We start from the raw sequence: 13,793 nt of genomic DNA, 5'->3' as shown, positions 1-13,793 counted from the left end.
GCTGTACTTATGCATCATACTTAGTATAAATACTCTTGGCACAAAAACTATGTCATTCCTTTTTTTAACTTCTGCTCTGCCAACATCGCACTGCTTTATCTTGATTAATGCGTACGTCATTTCTTTTAAAAAATCAATATACATAGAAATTATAATTTTTTGTTAGCATTCGATAAATATCTACTAAGATGGCTTTGTATGTGTGAAAATAAAGATTGGGGGGACTTCTTCAAAATTCATTTGTGTCAGCGTCATCTTTTCGTCTTTCCACTCGGCCATCTAAGATTGCAAGCTGTCATAAGTATCTGATTCCTCCTATGCATTTTAATATTACATATATACATATTTTAATTGAATTTTTGTTCCTTAGAGATGGTATGTTGAAAGTTTTTTAATTATAAAATATATATGTGTAATAATTGTACTTTTGGCGGAAGGTGAAAACAATACACTTTTAGTCATGGGCGGAAAAACTTCTGCGTAGCTGGTTGGACATTATAGTGTAATGGATGATCGGATGAATCGGAATTTTAGAAGCACAATCATCTTAATTGTTAAATGTCATTTATTCTTGCATGAAGAATTTCTTAATACATAACTGTAGAAGATTAAGGAGTGCTAAATTTTAGGATTAAGGAGTCCCATAATTTTAAAATTAATGGCAAATAGTTAGCAGAGGCTGAGCGACAAGCTGTCAGCACGAAGGCGAAGAGGCGAAAGAGAGAAAAACTACACAGTTATTAGCTATTTATACAAGATAGGTGCACAAAGTACAGCTAATCTGTGATTGGTTATGTTAAATAGAAAAATTTTATGTTTGTATTTTAAATACTTTATTCCATTATAACTTAAACTTAACTGACTCACTGTGGTGCCAGATAAATTAACGAAAAAAAAATCAAATAAAAAAAATAACAAATAATTCACATTCAAGATCTAATTCATATATTCATATATCATTTCGACATTCTTAAAAATATTCGTATAGTAAATCTATCAATCAATCGTATATCATATCTATCAATCAATCGTATAGTGGCATAGTACAATTTAACTTTTAAGGTTTGCGTTGTGAGTAACCTATGTAAAGGAAATATCAATAACTCAAAATTCAATTAAACTCCATGTTTCTTAAAAGCCTCCCGGCTCAAACAAATGGAGGGACATGACAGACCACAGTAAATATACACAACATAAATACACAATTGCAATTAAATTTTAAACAAACATTTATTAAATTCTTGACTATATATTATATAATTAAATAATGGATAACTGATCAGCAATACATATTTTTTCTAAGCAAAATAACACATAATACTACACCAAATTACAGCTTACATTAATTAAGATTAACATTATCAAATTCTACTGTATCATAAGTGTAACACAAGTATTTTCTCCCATTTCATCTTGTAACCTTAAGTATTTATCATGGTAATTCACTTTAAAAACACTGATAATTTCCACATCGATTAATTAAATTAAGTAATTGCTCAAATTTCAACAAACATTAAAATGACGACTCTTGCTTGAGTATTAAGATAATTATTGAAGTAAAACAAATATAAAAAAAAAAAATCACTCACGGGGTGAAGTCCAATCTGCAACACTCACTTTACTCGGGAATACCTTCGTATACTGATTTAATAAGGTGATTTGACAGCTCCACAGATCGTCCAGCGTCCAAAGTTTACTCGAGCACCACATTATTCCTGCTGTCCTTTATTCACAAAATCATCGTTAATGGAGGCAGACAGTTCTTGCGAATTTTAAAGATGACTTGGTTGCAACACCATTGAAGCTGTCCTTACAATAAATAAATTCCAGAGCATGGAATGATGAAAAAAAAAAAAATCGACACAGCTGCCACAGGCAGAATAAACAGCAATGCACACCTTAGAAGGGTCCTACACGAGTCTCTTTCATTCTGGAAGCCCCGAAACTCACCATAAGCGTAGAGCACCTTTGGAACAAAATCTAATTAGGAAGTCAAAGCCGGTAAAAAACAGGAATACCGCATCAGGATGTCAGGATCACCAAGAGAATCTGCCGAACAATTCTTGGGATAAGAGAAATCGAAATTCTTCTGCTGAGCTCTATGCCTTAAGCCAACGCAAATTCTCGCCAGCTAAAAGCCGAGAGAAAAATCATAACCCTCTGCCGGCTGTTCACGCGGCTCGCGAGAAGCAAGACCCGAAGAAAAAGTGGGGGCTTGACGGTCTTGCTCGCGAGAAGCAAGACCGTCAAGCCCCCACTTTTTCTCCTCTTACTCTTCTTGAAAATCAGAATCAGAATGATCTCTAGCCTGGTGCAAGCACCCAGGAAATCTCGGTTTCTCCGCCTCTGTGAGCTCATAGGCTTTCAAAAAAAATCATAAAATTAAATCTTACCAATCCCAGAATTTTAAGTTATCTAAATTGAGAAAATGACACACCCATGACGAATCAAACACCAGAAAATCTGACAATGCAATCCGAAAAACATCTGCACTCATAACGTGAGAAAAAAAATAGACCCCCCAACTAACAAGTGAAACTAAGCTTTTACGAAAATCCAATTACCAGCCACCCCCACTGTCTTGAAGTAATAAAACTGCAAACTTACAAAGCGACAGGAAAGCGCTTTCCGTTTCACACGCATTAGCTAAAAAAAAGACCCTACTGCCTCCATTATTATTAGGAAAAGGCTATAACCAATAAACCAGATGTGTTTTCTTGCAACCGTCTCTCACCTTTGTTACAATTCCTACTCAAGAATAATGAGTTAAATAAAACCTTAAGAGCTTAAGAATACTTTTTTTCCAGATTAAAATACACATGAATACAAATAAAAATATTAGAATAATAATAACTTAAAACACATATTAAAAATTGTAATTCGCGACATAACATATTCCTATTAGAATAATAATAACTTGAAACATATTAATAATTGAAATTCTCGACATAACAGTTAAGTTTTGGTTTCAGTTACATTTACATCATCAGAATTATAATTTTCTGGAAATGACACAGTGCAAATAGAGGTTACTGTTTATAGAATTGAGAAGGGAACTTTACGTTGCTAATTTAATCTTTTACACATTCTTTATTTTTCTTACATATATATACATATATGTTTGTATATACAGGGCTTGAAATTTGCCCGAGTATCAAATAAAATATGTTTCTTTATTTTCATTTATCATTAGTTATTAATTTAATTAAATTTTTTATCCTATACCCCAGTGTATACTACTCACCTATAATTTCTAACTATATTTTTTAATTTTTAGGTATATTCGTCATATAACACATGCCCTTTTCTTTACGAAGATACATTAAAGAGTCATGTATGATGTTCTTAAATTTTGAAGTCATTCATTCAAAGCTTTTTCACAGGCTTTTGAGCAATGACATACTGACAAAGGAATAATGTTTGAGTGGAAATCATGAGAGTAAATAATTCTGTAAAGAGGATGGGTTGTGTTCAATGTAGCATGCACAAGAATGTTATTCAAGGGTTTCAAGAAAAGGGAGACATAATTTTGGGGTAAGATTGCACTTCTGACATGAATGAATTCATGGAATAAGGAGTCGGGTGTATTCTTTTTCTGTAGACATTTGAGAAGCTGTGATTTTGATGTGAACATCAAAGTGATGTTCTTCATAAATCACATGTTTTTATTTGAAATACAAAAGATCAAATACTTTTAATAGTAAATATAGCTCCCGTGAAATGAAAAACAGAGTCCTGGTTTCAAATTCAAAATCATTCAAGAAAATATAAATCTTGCTGCAGTAAGGATGTTTGAATAACTAATATGCTAAAGAATAAATGTGCTTTGTATAAAGGAGTAACATAATGACCTATTCTAGAAGAAATTGTTGCAAACTGGGTTCTAGAAAATCTCCAGAATGAATGAATTGTAACAAGAAACAGTATATTTTTATTTGCCTTAAAGTGAGAAAAAAAAAGAATGCAAATAGAAGTGAAAACTTTAAAGCAACTTTGAGTTGGTATAGTCAATTTATGGCTTGAAATAATTTAGTTCTATGCATGGAGGTAGGAAAGGAAGGAGGGGCCAGTCGGCACTAGAAGTGAAGCACTACTTTGAAGCTTGGGTCACCAGATGGGGTGTTCTTTGTTTACATTCAGAAGCTTGCTTGACACAGTTCTGATAGTATTTCGACACACGACAGTTCCATACAAATCGAAAAAGGGACACTTTCTCATGAAAGAAACATTCATAGTGTGATGGATAATAGCAATTTATATAGTTTAGTGACATTTACGCAAAAATAACATCTTGGTTATTTTTCGATAACTAACAACAGCGCGATTTTGATTATGAATTTGTTTTATAAAATTCTAAGCTGTTGAACTACAAAAATATAGATTTTAAGAAAAATGTTATGCTTAAAGAATGAAAAATACCTTACGGTACGTTTAAAATTGTATACGTCTTTCAATACCCTTGATAGAGTATTTGCTACTTTTATTTTATTTTCCAAACGCCAAAATGTTTTAAATAAAACAAATTTTTTTCACATCCATATATTATTGTTGCATATTATTGCAAAAAGCATGTAACTGCCTTTGACAAAATACATAAATATTCATTAAATTATTTATAAATGTATTTGAAATGAAGAATTTATTCACTTATAAACAACTTTGAAAGTACTGTGAAGAAATCTAATTATTAAATGTATCTAATTTATAATGATTATAAATGTTATCTAAATATATAATAACCTTAATATTGAATTGTAAACATAAATTGAAATCCTGTTGACAAATACGTTATAAAACTATTTAAGCAAGAATTGTTCGTATTGGAAAGCAATCTGTTAAAAGGTATTGTAAAGCAAATGCTATGAGATGCGCACTTAAGAAAGTAATAAAGAGTTTTGGAATATGTATTGTTGAAATGAAGGTAAAAAAAATCTGATAAGTATAATTAAAAAAATTATTCCCCTTACATTTTATAATAACTCAGTTATAAGTTTTAAATAATACTTAAAAAAAAAAAAAAAAAAAAAAAAAAAAAAACTTATTTTATTCCCTTTCAGAAATGTTCAGAGAAAGTCAAGTACTATTTAAAGTATTTCGCTAATTCCTAATAATTCTCTAATTTAAAATGAACTGATGAATAGAGCATTAATTATAAATTGACTTACATTTTTCGATTTAAAAGATGCCTCAGAAGCGAAAAAATCATGTCATATTTAAGAAAGTATTTTAGGAAGAAGCTCTATAAATAGAAAAGTAATAATGCATAATTTTAATATTAATAATACAATAAACTTTGATCTTAATTTTTGTACCTTAACCGAATAAAATCAAATTACCTTAATTTTTTTCTAATGTAATTAACGAAAACTTGTGAAAATATTTCATTCAAATTAAACCATTCTGAGAAAACTGTCCTGTGAGAAGTATAGCATTTAATTCCGTTCAGAATGAAATGTTGTTTAAAAATATGTTGTTTTCATATACTTAGGACTCTGAAGTGTTGTAGAAAAAGAAAATATATACATTTATATGTATATTTACGACGTAATTACAAAATATTTACATCCGAACGCGTCAAATGCCATTGAACTCAATGGTAAATGACCCAATCTTTTGGTCACCATGTAGGGATTTCAGAGCAGGGTACGGGAGAAACTTGTTTAGGGCAACTCCATCTTACTTCCTACCTCCATGGTTCTATGGGGGGGGGGGCGAATGTAGAGCCTTCCGGATGGTATTGACTAAAAATCAGTAAGTTTTTAGAAGTATATTATTGCCTAAAAAAGGAGGGATAACTGTCTCATATTGGAAATATGGATGAAACTCCAGTAATGTTTGATGTGATATGAAATGAAACAGTTAAAGGAACAAAAATGATTCACGATTCACAAAAAACAACAGATCACGGAAACTCTCACCTCTCTGTAGTGCTTAGTGGGCAGTACAAAATTAAAGTACAAAATCTTAGTGGGCAGTACAAAATTAAAACCCATAGTTTTTTTTTTTTTTTTGACGATACTGAAATGTAAATTTTCCTAGTGTTGTTTTCATTCATGTTCAAGAGAAAGGTTAGATGTATGAAAACGATGTGAAATTGTGCATATGATATGTTTGGCAAAAGCATCCTGTTGACTTCAAAAATCCAGAAAGTCTTTAGTTTTAAACATGATCAGATCCTATCTAATGGATAATATGAAGAAATGAAGAAATTGTTGAAAGAGTGTAATACAGACATAGCAGTTATTCTAGGCAGATTAACAACATTAGTTCAGCCTTTAGATGTGTGTATCAGTAAAGCATTGAAAGAAATTAAAATGTCAGTGGAATAAGCATGGAATGAAATTAATCTTGATATAATTCAAAAGTCATTTAAAAATGTAATATATCTAACAATCTAAATGGAATGGAAGAGGATTATTTATTATATAGATCAGAGTAACAGTGACAGTGAAGATAAACAGAATTTGATGATGTGCCTGGAGACAAAAATGATAAAATTTTTAAGTTCATAAGATGTGTCATTTATTTTAAATAAACACCGTTTAGGAAATGTAGAAATCTAATTTTTCTATTCTCATATATAGTTTCTGTACTTTTAAGTGTATAATTTTTATATGAGCCATGGAATGAACACCTGTAAATTTCGATCTTATTTTTTGTATTAAAAGTGTGCATTTTACGCCAGAATATATAGTATATTTTTTCAATTCATTTGGGCTTATATCAACGTGAACTTTTATCTGTTCTGTTATCCATGTGCACATTCATTCATCTGAGTTATTGTCACATGGGTACTAATCATAGTGGGTCTGTGTGCTTTTATCCAGCTTTATTTTAAGAACAGATATGAACATTCAATATATGCATGGTGTTTCCATTTGGAAAGAAGAGGGAAGACAATAAAATATATTCTGTGTTAATAAACAGTAACACCATACAATGCAGGATTAAGACATTTAGAAATGTTTATCTTTCACTGGATATTATTGCATACTTGATTGCTAGTCACAGCTTATTTTGACAAGCCTTATGAATCCTTATTTTAAAATACAGGCATAGTTTTAAATTAAAATATTTTTTTCCCTCATACTTTATTTATTAGGTTACTAGATAGGATATTTTTCATTGCTAATGTTGTAAATAACTTGTTTTGTTGTTTGCAGCACAGGACCAAAACAGCAATATTTTCCACTAATTTTATATAATTAGAAAATTTTGAATGTCATTCATATTTAATAATTATAACTGCTTGTTTGACTTTAAAGTGATCAAGCATAAGAAATAAGGTTATTTTTATAATTCATGCAAGATAAGATATATTATGCATTAAATGGAAGGCTGAGATTCCTAATGATATCAAAAAGTTCTCTGTCATTTTGGAGGAAATGATGTTTGCTCATTTAATATCATAAGAAATTTAACATCTTTTTGTGAATTAATTAAAAATGCTGAAAAATTCATTTATGTAATTGCCTTACTTTTAAAGATCATTGCCAAAGTTACAGTAATTCTCAGAGGCTATTCCATTTGATTATTCTTTGGGTATTAATTATATTAAATTTCTTTCCATGTATTAACGTAGTCATCTCATAAGCCTGATATTTGAAATTTGCCTCTTGCAGATTAAGTAATAAAGTTTACCAATTTTGGCAAATAAGTGTGGTGCTGCTGTACAAAGAAGTTCCGTTTTCTGTTATCACTGTTAGCCCACAAGTATTTTAAATCAGTGTCCTGAGATTTTTTGGCTCTTGGATATGCTAGAATCATTGTATTTGTTTTGTTACTAAATATGAGTTACATGAAAGCAATTAAAAGTCTTATTTTGTGCTCCGATTCTCATTCAGAGTATGCAGATGAACACTAGTATTTTCCAACAGTCTGCACCCCCAGTGAAAATCGAGGAAATGGATTTATGAGCAAAGCAGTATGTCACCAAAATAATTATGGGAAAACTCATGATGTTGCCAAAAAGTACTTATGTTATCAAAGTATGTGTATAATATGTCTGTTTTGGCAAGTGTGAATGCTGAAGTTTTATGATGTAATGTTTGTCAAACTCTCTGATTTCTTTTTTAAGTAAAAACAGATCATTGTGAATGCCAGGAGAACAAATCACAAAGAGGAAAGATTTCTTAAAAAAGTAAATGTTTTGTTACCGATATGTCTTGCTTATTTAAACTTGATTGATTACTCTTGTGTGACATTCTAATAGCTTCACCATTTTAAAAATGGCTGCTGTCTTTTATGCAGCCATTTAGCTTTTATGCTCTCTTTTAGCTTGGTTAAAAATTAGTTGCCAATGAGTTCATCAATGCTTTCTAAAATCACCAGCGAGTTCATGATTTTTGGTGGGAGGTAAAGGTAATAAGGAAGTATCTAAACATTTAATTAGAAAATTTACAATACTTTGATCTTTCTGCATTTATAATAGTATTGAGAAAACTAAATAATATTGGGAAGCAAAAAATAATATTGGGAACTAAATAATATTGGGAAGTTTTTTTAGCTGCAGAGCAGAGAAACTAATTTTTTATGTTTGACTGCCATTTCATAGTCAAATTATGCAAGCAACTTTTGAAAACTGTTCTGTATTATTCGTTTCCCCCTCCTTATAATTACATTTATGTAGGATATGAAGGTAATCTATGTCCTTAAAATAACTTTGTTTAATTGTTTCATATTCTTTAATATCTTTGCCTTAAATTCAGTAGCTTTATGTTATAGAATATTTAGCATGCAATCCATATGTAACATAATAAAAATAAAATTTCAGTGTAAGGATTTCTGGCCATGTAAAGAAAATGTGCTAAGAAAATTGCAAACACTTATCCATTGTTTTGAAAAGTGAGTTTAGGAAATGGTGACCTTATTGCACTTATTTAGCTGCAGGGGGGAAAAAATCTGTTTGCCAATTTTCTTTTCATTGTTAAAAGAGCCTGAACACAGTTTACAAACAGGAGTTTCCATCAGTTAAATTTTGAAGAATAAAGGAAGAAAAGTGCACCAGCCAGTGGCTGGTACACTAACGATTCGAAAATGGATTACAGTCAAAAGTCGTTAATCCGGACACCCATAATCAGGAATGATCTATAAGTGTGATCTATAATCCGGACCTCAAAGCTACAAACTTTCTGCGCATGCGTCAACGCAAAATGTGCATAATACCTTTATGCATGTTCATATATGTGTACGAATGCGCATAATACGTTTACGCATGCGCGTTTAATGTATAACGAACAGTATAAGCTAAGCTAAAATTATCTAATTATCTATTTCAATTAATGTTGCAGATTGCGTTGTTCCTTAATCTTCGAATTGGATCTGGCTTATTATTTTTTGCAGACTGTTAGAGCAATGTTATAAAAGTAAGTTGGAACTTTCGATTATGTCAAATAGAATTTCCGGTGCTGGAGCTGCAAAAGGATCTACAAAGGAAAAGCATGTTTCGATGTCCATCAAACAAAAAGTGGAATTGCTGCAAAAAATGGATAAAGGCTCCTTTGTTTCTCTAACCATTCCGAAATCTGTTTATCAATTTCAGGCTGCTCTGTGCAGGGGGGAATGTTGCGGTGCACAATGAACTGGAAGTTGATCTGTCAGCACTATCCTTATCTTCAGGGCAGATGTTTTTATTTTATTCGGCTTATAATTCCTTACTAAATGTAGTATTTCATCTCGATGTACTCTGTCTTTGATATGATTTAAATCAAATTCCTCATCATTATAAATATCACAAATACAAATCAAATAGTTTTCTGGTTGCAATTTTCTAATTTGGACTATGCGCAATGTATGCTTTACGCATGCGCGCGTTGAAAGAAATGTTTAATAAAGTAAACAAATAAATATTAAGCTTCTTTTTTTTTTGTAAATTCTGATACCCTTTAGATCATAATTGCTCTTTATTTCATAAATTACGGTTTTATATTTTTAATTTTATAATTTTTGCATGCCATCTTACTAGATTTAAACTTATGATCTATAATCCGGAAAAATCGATAATCCGGAATCGCCGAAGTCCCGACGAGTCCGGATTAAAGACTTTTGACTGTATAAAGTTTGAGAGTGAAAGTCAAGAAATTTAATGATTAACATGTATTGTTGACTAATAATATTTAATTTTACGCTAATGTTTTCCTTTTCAGTATTTTTATACAGTTACACTAGTGCATTGTATTTATGATGTTTAGGATATTTTTACTACCAGTTCTTTTACAAATTCATAAAATATTTATTTTATGAATTTATTTAACAGACCCATAAAGCAATGGAAATAGGTCGTACTGGAAGAGTTCAAGTTGAAGATATAGTTTTCTTGGTTCGAAAAGATCCTCGTAGATATGCTCGTGTAAAAGATCTATTAACAATGAATGAAGAACTGAAAAAAGCACGCAAAGCTTTTGATGAAGTGAAATATGCTTCTGTATAATAATTTTCTGTTTAATAATTATATGTAATATACAGTATTTATTTTGATTAGACTTTGATCATGTACATATAACATTTTGATAAAATATTTTTGAATATTAAAAGGTGCAGTTATTTATGTTTTAAATTATTTAAAAAATTGAATGTGAATATGTGATGCAGTAAAAGGCAATTACCCAGCATTCAACTAACCAGAAAGCTCAAGTAATTAAAATATTTTAGAAAAATTGGTACTTCTGAAAAATTAACAACAAATTTGTAATGAGCTTGTCATAGTATCAGCATGAATACATTGCAGAACTTGTTATACTATTAGCATACTTACATTGCGCCAAAAATGGACATTCATGATGTCATAACACAGTTGTCAGAACTTGATGTGATGTTCAATAAATACATAATTTATTTGATTCAATTAATACTTTATTTGATGTTACATAAAACCAAGGTTCTAATTTAGTTTTTCTAAAGAAGAATATAAGTTCTGTGTGTCTGTTGCATTTTGAAAAAAAAAAAAAAAAAATTAATATTAAAACCTGTTTTCTGTAGAACAGCATGCAGTGGAGCATTTTCAAAGGTACAGGATCTTAACATCAAATAAAGGTGCAATATGCAGTTTTATTTAAAAATGGATAAATAATGGTAATGTTATTTAGTTAAAAGTTATGATTAAGTGATTTAAGGCTTTTATATGCTGTATCTGTAATTTATATCTGTTCATTATCTAACTTAAAGACCAGTTGGTTTCTGTAGCCTTCTGTGAGAATGATTGGGACAAATTCACTGACATCACTGCCAGCTTTCATATTTGGTGGGATTTCATATTCGGCAAGATGTTTTACTTTCATGATTAAGGCTTATGGAATATATGTCGGCTTTTATGTCTGAAGACATTTTTTTGAAAACTTATGTAATTTTATATATGGGCTTCTGATATTCAAGTTGGTAACTAATAAGATGACTGGTTTTATAATTTTAGGCTAATAATTTCTGCCATTCATTTGGCTTGGAACAAAAATTCTGTACATTCTTCCCCACTAAAATGTTGAATGGAGAGGAAGACCCAATCGGGAAATCTAGGTGGTAACGAATTATCTGTCCATGCCATTTTAGTGGGGTGCCATTGTAGAAGCATTTGTAATTCTTTTGGAACAAATAAACATGAGAAATCAGCTGTGCCTTCAGTGAGATTTGGCATTCGGATATTCCAGTTGCTATGCTATGAGGCTATGCAGTTGAGAGGATAGAATTTCCTTAAAATACTAATTAAAATAATTTGTTATAGTAGGTCAAATGAAATTATTGAGGATAGGGACTTTGTTTCTAAATTAATTATTCAGCTAAAAGCCCTCCTTTTTTTAATCTTTACACTTCAGTAGGTTTTATCAGAAAGTTCTGCGTGAGCAAGTCATTTAAAGAAGTCTGAAATACTTTGAAAATATTGAAGTGAGAAAGCATTTAAAATCAATGAATTTTCTTTCCATACTCTCATATAGCTCTGCCTTGAAACAAACCAGTTTGTTTTGTTATTTAAACACTGAACTGAATAATTGTGTTCCTCCCATTTTTAGAAGGAATTTATTTTTTGTATATATGATATACTGTTATTTTTAATATTCTAAAAAGTACCACGTACAATGCTATTTTGTACTATGAGATGAGAACTTTTTCTTGTTAAAAAATAAGTATATTAAATATAATGTATATTTTATTAATGTTACAAAAGTACACCAGCTTGAGTAATTTTTTTATTAAATATTTGCAGTGGATTTATTTCTAAATGAACTAATTCTTCAAGTTTTTAACATTAAAAAAGATTTAATAGTACTTTATGAATTCATTTTATTAAAACATCAAATCCGTATCAAGAATTGTTCGTTTTGTGCATTTTTGACCATAAAAATATTACTTCAAAATTATTTTCACTTTAAGAACAATAACCAGTTTAATGACGTAAGCTTTGTATAAGTAGTTAAAAAGATTAATCTTTTGAGAAAATGCTCTTACGAAGTTCAAAAAGGAAAAAGCAGTGATGTATCTTTAAATCAAGAGTCACAGCTCTCGACAGTTTTTGTCTCCTGCTGATCTTTGGTTCTGTTTTTGAATTACTATGTTACCTATCATAGGAATTTATTTTTAATAAAAATGAATAACATGCACAATTCATTGCATAGTGTATAATTTAATGAATAACATAGCATTTATTATTTATTATCCACAGAAATTTGATATGTTAAATTCATGCCATTTCTCTAGCAGAAATTTCTAGATAAGGCATAGGCGTTTTTTTAATTTTAATCTTTCATCAAATGAAAAAAGTGCATGATGATTGTTAAGATTTGTAGAATGCATTGAGAAAAATGCCTTTTTCAATTATTATTAAATCCAGGTAAGTAGATGTGTCATGTTACAAAGGTTAAGTGAAGTGTACAGAAATTAACAAAAGTAATACCATTGTTTACTTTGTACTGTATTCGAGTGTAAACCCCTTTTTTTTCAGAAAAGCATATGAAATTCAGGGGTGCGGCTTATACATGCAAATGATTAGAAATAGATGTATACAAATAGGTGGCAACATAGCAAAATGTATTTAATGTTTGAGCATAAAATCTATTGTTGGGTGAATGTTTCATAGAGTTGTACTAGTTGTGGGATACTAGTACTAGTGATAATGATACTGGTAATGCAGCCAACTACTGTAGTGATCGACAGTGACAGTAAATAAGGAATGCTAAGTGCAGAAACATGTTCCTTTTGATTGAAAAAAGAAAAAAAAAAAATAATAATGTATGGTAAGTACTGTTTTCTGCATAACTGCTTTCACACCTGCAAAATGGAAAAAATATTGTATACAAGCTATCTGTCGCTTATCCTCAAGAATTTTTTTTTTTTTTTTTTTTTTTTTTTTTACTAGGCATATTTAGAATATGGTATTTCTCCTAAGAGAAATTACATATAAAAAATTGAAGGTTTTATATAATGTGCATGTTTATAATATAGAGAGTACTACAGTGCAATGTAGAAATATTCCATACTGCTTTGCACAGAAATATGCTGTTCTCTACATATTTCAATATTGCATTCTGTAAGTTTCATTCAAAAATGCCATTGCAGATATTTAGTGTATTCCTATAACAATAAGGCTATTGTCAAAGTATGTTTCTGAGTTGCCATTAAAAAAAGGTATGTCTCGTACTTTCTTAATGTAATTATTTTGTTTGAATATGAAAATAGCAGTGTTTCCTAATGACCTTGCGGTAACTACTTCCACTGATTTTTTTGTTTAGAGAGAGAATCGCCATGAGCCCTATAACTCTCTAAAAAAAAAAATTAAATATACTTTCCTTGCCAGGGAACAGAACTTT

The 13,793-nt window shown here is 30.2% G+C and overlaps 1 protein-coding gene across 2 annotated transcripts in view; it reads left to right on the top strand.

The window, feature by feature from the left end:
• Positions 1-10,532, top strand: part of Taf13 (TATA-box binding protein associated factor 13) — a 43,528-nt gene extending 32,996 nt beyond the window's left edge. Inside the window, exons 4-5 of one of the 2 annotated variants that reach the window (XR_015043002.1) lie at positions 7,845-7,988; positions 10,256-10,390. Coding sequence is in view for 1 of the 2 variants with exons in the window: in XM_085823519.1 (XP_085679645.1) it covers positions 10,256-10,429 (174 nt within the window). In the remaining variant the exon portion in view is untranslated. Of the gene's footprint in view, positions 1-7,844; positions 7,989-10,255 lie in introns of both variants that reach the window. The other variant, XM_085823519.1, reaches the window with a different exon arrangement.
• The last annotated feature ends 3,261 nt before the right edge of the window (positions 10,533-13,793 follow it).

The sequence above is a fragment of the Stegodyphus dumicola genome, chromosome 9 (genome assembly GCF_044657685.1).
Source record: "Stegodyphus dumicola isolate Sdum_Otavi_A_Nest chromosome 9, ASM4465768v1".
Taxonomy (NCBI): Eukaryota; Metazoa; Arthropoda; class Arachnida; order Araneae; family Eresidae; genus Stegodyphus; species Stegodyphus dumicola.
Note: the sequence above shows the minus strand (reverse complement) of the source record. Positions and strands in the feature narration are given on the sequence as shown.